The 9,709-nt window shown below is 62.8% G+C and overlaps 1 protein-coding gene across 1 annotated transcript; it reads right to left on the reverse strand.

Annotated features, from left to right (window-relative positions):
* Positions 1–135: 135 nt before the first annotated feature.
* WDR18 (WD repeat domain 18) lies at positions 136–9,605 on the reverse strand. Its single transcript, XM_068661727.1, has 10 exons — positions 9,356–9,605; positions 8,547–8,657; positions 6,693–6,826; positions 6,085–6,226; positions 5,281–5,424; positions 5,050–5,114; positions 4,819–4,943; positions 2,199–2,365; positions 1,569–1,637; positions 136–1,277 (listed from the first exon to the last, which is right to left on the reverse strand). Exons 1-10 carry the CDS (start codon positions 9,563–9,565, stop codon positions 1,146–1,148), a joined length of 1,299 nt encoding a protein of 432 aa, XP_068517828.1. The 5' UTR covers positions 9,566–9,605; the 3' UTR covers positions 136–1,145.
* Between the last annotated feature and the right edge of the window lie 104 nt (positions 9,606–9,709).

A 9,709-nucleotide genomic window follows, 5' to 3' on the forward strand; every position in this document is an offset into this window, starting at 1 on the left:
CAGCTGCTGCAGGAAGAGGATCGCCAACTGCTGATCCCTGCAGCAAATGTACCCCCCCCGTGCTCCCCCTGCTGCCCCCTGCGCTGGGACCTGAGGTCCAGGGGAGCTGCAAGGGGCACAAGGATGCTTTGGGGCTTCTGGAGGCTCTGGGAAAACAGCCTCGGGGCAGGGATGAGCGAGGGACTGCGGCAAGAAGTCACCTCCCTGCTCCCTGCTGGGGAGGTGGCGGCAGGTTATTGAGATCTGTGGGTACCAGGGGGGCTTTAAAGGAAAAAGTCAAGCATCTTTCACTATAAAAAACAAATCTTTTATGTAAAAAATAAACCTAAACAAAACCCACAACCCCCGCCGCCATGCTAGTGACAATACAAAAGGCCGAGTCCCCAGAACACCGTGGAAAACAAAGTAGCTGGATCAAAATATATATAAACTGTCACCTTACCCAGATGGGAAATAGCACCGTGCTCACCCCGTCCCTCCCCGGTGGCAGCCCCGTGCCCCACAATGAACAGCCAAGCCCGCAGACCACCCCGGACCCCCGCCCGTGGGCCTGGCTGGGCGCATGGGGGTGCAGGAGCCGCGCAGCCCCCGCTCTGTGGGAGCAAAACCAAGCCCCGAGCCCCCAGCAGGGGCCTGGCTGCGGTGGGTCCGGCGGTACCGAGCAGCATCTCCCAGGGCAGGCTGGGCGGAAGGGGTCTCAAAGCAGTACCAACAGAGAGAAAACACGTTTCTGTCTGCACCGCAGGGTCGAGTAACGAAAAGAAACAAAGAGGCCGGGGGGAAGAGACGGGAGAAGGGCAGGAGCTGCTCTCCGAAGGCCGCCCCGCCACCGGGACGCTCTGCCGGCAGCCGGCCGCTCCGTGGGCTGCCCCCGTCCAGCACCGAGCGGCGCCTCGGGGTGCAAACGGTCCCTGTGGTGTCCTGCACGCAGCCGGCCGGGGAGCACACGCAGCAGCCCCGTGCCCATCTCAGCCGTGTAGTCAGAGGGAGGCCGGACGGAGCAGCCAAACGCTCCGGCGCGTTCCGCCGCGCTCGCACGCTGGCAAGGCGTGGAGCCAGGCGTGCCTGCAGGTCCGCGTGCCCGAGGGCTGGCTGGTTCTTCCCCAGGGAGAGGCAGAGGGGTGAGAGGGCCGGGGGTCGCCTCTTCATTTGGCCGGTTTGGTGATGATGCGAGCGGAGAAGTCGAAGAGGTTCTTGTTGATCTTCCGGAGGGTGCTCACCTCCTCTTCCAGCTCGCTCACCTGGATCGTCAGGTGCTCCTGGTCTCCCACCAGGTTCTGCGAAGAAAAACACGACAGGAGAGCTGCAGGCACCCGGCCTCAGCTCTGGCAGTGGAGGCTGGTGCTCCCCTGAGCAGCAGCAAATCCAGAACCATTTCATCCCCTCCCTTCTTTGCCTCCTGTTCAAGAGCTGCACCCCCTCCCACCCCATGTGCAGACTCCAGGATTTGCCCCCCCCGCATCCCCAGCTTGGCACAGCACCCCAAGGGCCAGGTCTGCTCAAAAGAGGACCCCCAAAGGGATCTGTACCAGCAGGAAGCGCTTCCCCCACCCCCGAGGAGCTCTCACCTTTTCCCTCGTCGAGCACATCTGGGCGTACATCCTCTCGCCCTTCTCCAGGTAGCTCTCCCCGGAGTCCTGCAAGGACCGGACAGGACGGATTCAGAGGACCCCTCCCAACAGCCCCCGTGCTGGGTACCCCCCACAGGAGCTGTCACCCTCTGGGGACAGACATGGACAAGGGACGGAGCAGCTCTGGGGCTCCTGGCAGACAGGACAGGGACAGGTAGATGTGCTGCTGAGCCTTTGGTTGTTCACAGCCCAGGACAGCCCCGTGCTGCCACCAGATGCTCCGGGGCTGGAGCCCAGCCCAGGAGGCAGAGCAGAGCCCACAGCACGGCACCGGGCTGGGAGGACAAATGACTGCACCAGCCAGGACTGCAAGGGGAGTGCGAGGAGGGAGAATGGATTTCACTGCACTGGAGAGCAGAGTTCAGGGAGGGGGCAATAGCCTTGAGCTGCCTGTCCTGCTGCCCCTGAGCCCACCGTGGGGGTCTGCACCCTCACTGTCCACTGCACATTACTCCGTCAGCAAGAAATGCACCAGGTCCTCACCCCAAGGGGGCTGCAGGAGAAATTCTGCGCCCCCCGGAGCCGCCACCCACCCCTTCCCCCCAGCAGCCTGCTGCCCCCCAGTACCTGCTGGTGGAGCCCGAGGCGCAGCGTCACCCCCTCGCTGCCCTGCTCGTCGCTGCTTTCGGTGCCGTAGAGGTGCTTGCTGAACTTGGGGAGAGGCACGCTGGGTTTCCCATCCGGGTTGAACATGTTGGCTGGGGCCAGCACGATGAAGGCGTTTGTAACCGGACCTGGGGCGGCACAGAGGGGGAGGTCGGGTCACTTCGCTGCCAGCTTTGCCTCCCGCCTGGCTCCTCGGGCAGCCCCGAGAATAAACACAGCCCGAGGAGCTGCGGGTGCCCGGGACTCCCGGTGCTCACCCCCAGCACCCCGAGATGCCTCCCAGGCACCTCCCAGCCCCGGGCCCCGCTCCGTGCCCCCGGCGGTCTGCTCGTCCTCTGCAGAGCGAGCCATCCATCAGCGGCCGGCTCACAGCTGTCTGCCGGTAATGATCTATCACACACACTCGTTTGGCAGAGATAATGAGTGCTTTAATTACTACATTTACCCGCACAGGCTGCTGCTTTCTGTCAGCAGCCCCCCTCCGCCCCCCACTGCAGGCTCACACTTGCCGCCAGACTCCCACTGCAGCCCCGGAGCGCTGCCGGGTGCGGGACCCTCCGAGACCACCAGGGCTCCCCGGCAGCACCCCCGCAGCCCAGGGGCTCGTGTGCGAACAGAGCAGCTCAGGCACTGCCCATAAATCCCCGGCCATCCGTCTTCCCCCCGCTGAACTCGACAGCACAAAGGGAAAGGTTAAAAGGATCCAGAGCCACCTGAGCGAGGGGTGCCGCAGAGCGCAGCTCCTGCGCGGATCCGCTGCCAAGGGCGGCCGGGAAAGGTGCAGAACGGGAGGAGGAGGGGGCTGGGGGGCAGGAGCCACCTGAGGCTTTTGGTCTCTGCAGAGGAGCCGGACAAAAGCACCTCTGGTGGTGGGAGAGGCTCCCTCAGCACCAGCCCCAGCCCCAGCAGAGGCTGCTGCGGACCCTCAGCGGGCGGGTGGCCGAGGCTGGCACACCAAGGGCTGTGCCGAGCACGCTGCGTCCCGAGGCTGCTCTGCCAGGAGGCCCGGGCTGGCCCCGAGGCTGCTCCTTGGCAGCACTGTGCTGTAACGAACCGTTTGCTTTTACTCTTGCTCCCTCCCTCCCGAAAAGAAGTTTGCTGCTGCTTCCGAGATGGCCGTTAGCGAGGGAAGCACCCCCAGCCCACCCGCGGGGCAGGGGGGGCATTGGAAAGGAAGGGGAGAGCCAGGCAGGGGGACGAGACCTCACCAAGTAGCTCTCAATCCCCACGTCTGCTCCCCACTGGGGCCCTGGGCTCCAGCAGAGCCAGCCCAGCTCCCCCCACCGGTGAGGACGCCCCTCCCGGCCCCTCGGTGCCGTCCCTCTGCCCGTGCTCTGCCCCGCTCAAGGACAGGCAAACCCTGGGGAAGCCCCTGCCCCATCCTGCCAGCTCGGCACGCTCCTCCCCAGCCCCAAAGCCACGCTCCAGCTCCTCTGCTCTATTTCCAGCACCGTCATGTGGCTCCCCACTGGTTTCTCCTTTGCCCCTGTGAGCAGAGGGACGTCACCACCCTGAGCACACCAGGCCGGAGGAGGCTGTCACATCAGCTGTGGCTGAAGCCCTCGTCATCTCGGGAAGGGAACACGCCAGGGGGGCAGCAGGGCAGCAGCTCGGGACAGACCTTGCCAGGAGGTGGATCCACGGCCGGCCAGAACTCAGTGCAGGGCCCCCCCACCCCCTGCTCCCTGCGGCACAGCTCCCCGGTGCAGGGGGCTCCCTGGGGGACACCTCCCATGTGTGGATGAAGCACCCAGGCAGCAGCGGGGTGGAACTGGTGCCAGGGCTGCTGGGGAAGCCAAATCCCTGCCCGCAGGGAGAAGCCAGCCTGCAGGGGTTGCAAAAAGCACCCTCACCTCACGGCCCTGCCACCCAGCAGCACGGTGCTGCGGGGAGAGCAGAGGATTTGTGTCCCTCTGTGCTCTTCTGGAGCCTCGAAGAAGGTTTTAAACGCCTGGCTCGCAGTGGGAGCTTGGCCACCTCCCCTGCGATGACTCACACGGCTCAGGCTTTGCCTGTTTTCACTCTTCTAGTGCTACTGGAGCAAGGCTGGATGGACGCTGCAGCAAACCCCCCGCAGGAACGGTGCTTGGCAGCAAAAGGCAAGCAGGAACGGGTCTGCAGGCAGCCTCAGTGCCTGCCCCGATGCAGCGGCTCGCCCACCTCTGTCCAGAGATAAACTCGTACTTCTGCTGCATGAGCCTCATGAGCTCATGGGTGCCTGCTGCTGGGGGCACGGGGGTGGCTTCTCCCCTTCCTCAGCCTCCTCAGACACTAGGGTGTGTCTGGGGGAACGGCTCCCTTTGGAAAACAAGGCAAAAGACCCTGGACTTCCTCAGTGACAGGGTAAAATCTCTGACTCAGCCTCTGACAGAGCACAGAGGGTTGTTAACAGACATGGGTAAGGTCAAAGCGCTGCTCCAGACAGCTAAGGCATCCCTTTAATGCCTCTACCCTTCCTGAAAGTGTGAAGCAAGTAGCAGAAAAACGCCTGAATTGCGCACGGCAGCGTCAGCAAAAGCGAGACAGCAGCAGCCTTCAGCAGCTGAGGAGGAAGGGGTTGTGGAGATAAGGGCATGCCTACCTTTGTGATTCATCGTCTTCAGGCACTGCTTGCTTTGGATGTCCCACAGCCGGACCGTTTCGTCGTGGGAGCCGGAAAGCAGCAGGCTGCCGTCCGTGGAGACGGACAGACACGTCACCTGGTTCCTGGAACGGGGAAGGGAAGCTCAGGACGAGCCAAGGTCTGCCAGGAGCCCGTGAGGTGGGCAGACGGGGGCAGTGAAGCACTCGGCAGGTATGTCTGGTATCTCACCTGTGCCCTTTGAAGATCTTCCCGTTCTCCCGCTCTGTCTGGAAGGTCCGGTCCCTCTGCACTGGCTGCAGGAACAGAGGAGGGCGAGAGGGGTTGGAGGGGAAGACCCAAGGCAGCAGGTTCAGCGCTGCGTCTGGGCAGGGCGGGGGAGGCACACGAAGCCAGGCCCCCCCGTCCTGCCACATCGCAGCGGGGAGGCAGCAGAGCTCAGGGAGCGCCCCGAGCACTCACCCAGGCACAGAGGTCGACCTGGAAGATGGAGCCGTCCATGCCGCCGCAGAACATGTGGTACTCGGACAGGTCCAGGGTCACGGCCATGATCCCCACGTCGAACAGCACGGACAGCAGGAGCTCCCCAGATGCGACTTCCCAGAGCTGGAGTCAGGCAGCGCAGGAGAATTAAGGGCTTAAACGTCCCCCACAGGACGGGAAGAACCCCCTGCTGCCCAGCACGTGCCCAGAGCTGAGCTGACAGCACCAGAACCCCCTCCTCACTGCGGCTGGGGACACTGAGGCACAAACTGGTGTGCCCTGGGTCACCCAAAGCAGCCTCGTTGTGACCAGGAGATGGCAATGCTCCTCAGCAGCTCCCAAACAGCCCCTGACCTGCCTGTGCCCGTCTCACCCCGTCTGGTTCCCCAGGGCAGAGCCTTGCTGCAAGGCAGGAGGAGCAGACACGGCTCCAGCTCCGGTGCCTGCCGTGCCCAGAGGAGCCAGCTCCGTGCTCTGCATCCTGCCAGACTGAAGGGACGCCAGGGAAGGGAAATGAGGGATGAGCCCAATGCCCCCCAGGGACGAGAGGGACTGCAAAGCATGAGGAGACACAGTCTGAGGGCAGGTGCAGCGAAACCGCTGCTGTTTGGAGAGGCAAAACCCATTAGGTCTGGCAGCTCTGAGTCATCACTGAGACAGCCAAGAAACCGAGCTGCTGCAGCCCGCACGGACAGCTCTGCTGCAGCCCAGCAGAAGCCAGGCTTTAACCCTCCGGGGCCTGCACACCTCTGGGACATTTGTTTGTTCCAAGCCGAGCCTCACCTTTGCTGTCTGGTCGAGGGACGCTGTGGCAGCTCGTGCCAGGGGCCCCCCGAAGCCGCAGCACATGTCCGTGATAGGGAGGCTGTGTCGGGACCACACGTGGCGAGGGTCTGGGATCTGGGAGGGCTCTGCCTGCAGCACGCTGTGGGAGGGAGGACCAAGAGGGGACTCAGTACGGCCGAGCAGCAAGAGCCACGCTGGGGATGCCAAGGCTGTGAGGGGGAGCTGAACAAGGCTCTGCTGCCTCGGGGACGGCTCCGTGGCTGCAAGACCCACGCCGAGTGCAGAAGCTGCCAGCAGCCACGGCACGAGAAGGACTGCTACAGGGGTTCCCCCTTCCCAAGGGACAGAGCCCTCAGCTGCTGATACCTGGGGAAAATGCTGCAGCTTGGGAATCTTGGGTGGGACACCAGGCAAAGTCGACCTGGCACTGAGGATAACAGCACTGAACAGTTTGCATAAGGAGGGCGCAGCCCTGTCACCACCAGCAGGTTTTAAGGACAGCTTAGAGACAGGCTGAAGCTGATTCTGCCTCCTGGCAGCGGAGGGGACCTCATGGTCTGCACTCGTGGCCCTGATGCTCTCTGTGCCCAGCACGGCACCGTTACCTGTACAGGTTCCACACCAGAGCCAGGCAGTCCTTTGCCCCTGAGAGAAAGTGGCTGCTGTCATCAGTGAAGCAGAGGCAGGTGAGGTCCTGGTAGTGCCGGTTCAGGATGGCAAGGAGGTTCCCGTTGGAGACCTAGGGCAGGGGAAAGGGCAGGAGAACGCTCAGAAAGGAACACTGGGATGAGCCAGGGTAACTGCTCCCTGCTCTCAGCACCCAGAGCCCATCCGCAGGTAAATCCAGCAAGAGGCAGTTTGGGAGGCTCCTGCCCACAGCAGCTCCAGAACCTAGGGACAGCAGGGCAGCTTCCAGGGTCAGGACACAGGCAGGCCGTGAAGCTGTCCTGTTCGTTGTTGCTATCACTGATGGCTTCTTCCAGCCTCGTTACTCAGCTCAAAGGCAGGAGATGGCTGCGGTGCTTACAAACCCGCCCCAGGGGCTGCTGCATTTTGGCAAGGCTGCGTGGTCTCAGGCCAAGGAGGGCTCCAGAGTGGCAAACGCCTTCCTAAACCCAGAGCTCTTCTTGGTGAAAGGCAACGCTGCAGGGAGGGAGGGAACTACGGAGGCAGCGCCGCATAAAAGAACAGAACCAGCTCCCTCTCATTGTCTGAATTACACCTAAAAATAAAGGCAAACTGCAATTCAACAGAGAACAAGTGGTTTCGCAGAGCAGGCGAGTAACGGGGGGGGGCTGCTGGAAGCCGTCCCCAGCTCCGTGCAGCCTCTCAGCGTGCCTCTCACCCCGCCGTACGGACACGGTCACTGCTCCTGCCAGGCCAGGCTGGCTGGAGGCGAGCAGCGGGGACGCGCTTTGCACGAGGCAGAGCAGAGACCAGCTCAGAGCACCATGAGCAAGCAACTCCCACCTGCTGCAGTCTCAGTTCCTTCTGAGAGCTTTTGTTTTTTTTTTTTCCTCGGCGCTGCCACAGGCACATTTTTTAAAAGCAAAACCTGATGAATTAAGATAGAGCCACCCACATAATAAGGCTCAGAAACATCCCCCGAGATGAGAGCTTTACAGGTTAGGTATCTCGGTCTTTAATCCTGCAGCTAAGAGCAAGCTGTGTTCTTCTATTTACTTGGTGAGGTGCTTAGATCGCAGCGTAATGCCCACGTAAACACCGCCACTAATTAAAAACAGGGCGATGACCAGAGCCCAGCAGCCTCTGCAGGCATCCACACAAAAATATTGGGCTAAAATGTGGGAAGAGAGCTAAATGAAGGCAAAGTCCTGGTTTCTGCACTGGGGGAGCACCACCTGAGCCTTGAATACAAACCCAAGCGTCTGCAGTGGCTCGGAAGGAAAAAGCCCCCAGCCCCAGGCAGCTCCTCGCAGCGCGATGCCTCCTCCTGGGTGCTGCCAGAAGCCCCTGGGCAGTGTCCCCAGCGCCTCGTGGCAGCACAGCACGGATCCCTGACAGCTCCGGGGACAACGTTAACATCCACGACCCAGAGGAGCTTTCCCTCCACCGTGCAGCACGGGTAACATGGATTTACTGACACCCGATGGCACTGGGGGACTCCACAGGATGCAGATCTCTGCATTTCCCTTCCCTCCAGCCCAGGGGACCCCCACTCATCCAACAGGGACCTAACCACAAACCTCCTCCTCTCTAGGACCGCCAGGATTTTCCATCTCCCTGGGATCCAAGTTACTTGAACCTCCACGGGGCTCCAAATCATTTATGGGAGCCTTCAGCCTGACAATTCAGTGGTGCTGGCGTGCCTTTAGAGCCAGCCCAGCCTCCCGGGGCTCTGAAAGGGAGAACCTGGGCAGCTCGCTCAGCCCTGGCCAGCACCTTTGGGTGTCCCAGTGCCCTCCCCATCCCCTCGGCAGGCTGGGGGCGCTCCTCACCTCCCACAGGTAGATGCTCTCAGCGACGCCAGCCAGAATGTAGAGCCCGTTGGGAGACGCCGTCAGGCAGGTCACCGGCCCGGGGCAAATGATCTTCTGCTGGAGCTGGTCCTGGGAGCACAGAGACGACAGCGGCCGATCAGTGAGGGCGGCGATTTGGGGAGGGGGAGAGAAATAAAAGCCTGGCTTGGGGCAATAAAACACCGGGGTGTTCTCAGCACTCTGCTCACCCTACGCCAAAACACAGCACCCTACCAGCTACCAGGAGGAAAATCAACTCCGTGCTAACTGAAACCAGGACAGGCTGGAGAGGAGCTGAAAGGATAGAGAAGCGCGGTCCCTGGGACAGCACAAATCCCACCGAGCTGTTCTGTGTTTTCCTGGTTTCCTCGCACTTGCTTTGTGTTTAATCCCCCAGTGAAAAGGTAAATCGCCCTCCTGCACCCACGGAGCCCCAGCCACAAGCAGCGGGAGCAGTACCAAGAGGCACGGGATTTGGGTACAGTCGTGCTCCACAGCTGGGGAACCCTGGAGGTTCAGCAGAAAACAAGCTAAAATTACAGCAAAATGATATTAATTAGAGAGAGAGAAACACGATCTGAAACACGGGGGGCTTCACCCCACAGCCCCCGGGGGGGGCCCCGCGGCCACTGAGGGGGGGCTGAAGGGGAGCTCGGCACGGATCCGGCCCCCCCCAGCGGCGGGCGGCCCCCACGCAGCTCCACGGTCCCGGGGGGGCCCCTCCGTGCCCGGAGCCCCCCCCTCAGAGCCCCCCCGAGCCCCCCCGGGCCCCCCTCCCCCGGCGCTACCTTCCTCTGCAGCTCCCAGACGTTGATGTAGCTCTTGCCCAGCTGTGCCCCCAGCAGGTGCTCGCCGCCCAGCAGCGCCAGGCCCCGCGGGCCGCTGTTGCCGCCGCGGTACCCGGGCAGCGCGGAGCCCGAGTGCAGCTCCCACACGGAGCAGTTGCAGAGCGGCCCCGCCGCGTCCGACACCAGCGCCACCTCCATGGGCGCCGCCATCTTCGCGGTCCTCCAGGGCCAGAGAGAGCGCGGCGGGAGCGCAGAGCGCCGCCCTTCCGGTGAGCCGGCCAATCGGCCGCGGCGGCAGGGCGGATGGGGAGGGGATGGGGGGGGGGGGGGGAAAGAGGTGCAGCGGAGCACGCA

This window comes from Anas acuta, chromosome 26, assembly GCF_963932015.1.
Source record: "Anas acuta chromosome 26, bAnaAcu1.1, whole genome shotgun sequence".
In the NCBI taxonomy this organism is placed as follows: Eukaryota; Metazoa; Chordata; class Aves; order Anseriformes; family Anatidae; genus Anas; species Anas acuta.

Bases quoted from the DNA above. Each gene is read 5' to 3' on its own strand.
- WDR18 (XM_068661727.1), bottom strand. From the start codon at position 9,565: ATGGCGGCGCCCATGGAGGTGGCGCTGGTGTCGGACGCGGCGGGGCCG. The intron at 5,115-5,280 runs GTGAGTGCTCGG...CTGTTCCTGCAG, and splicing joins AGGTCGACCTCTGTGCCTGG to CCAGTGCAGAGGGACCGGAC. The intron at 1,278-1,568 runs GTGAGAGCTCCT...TTTTCTTCGCAG, and splicing joins TGTGCTCGACGAGGGAAAAG to AACCTGGTGGGAGACCAGGA.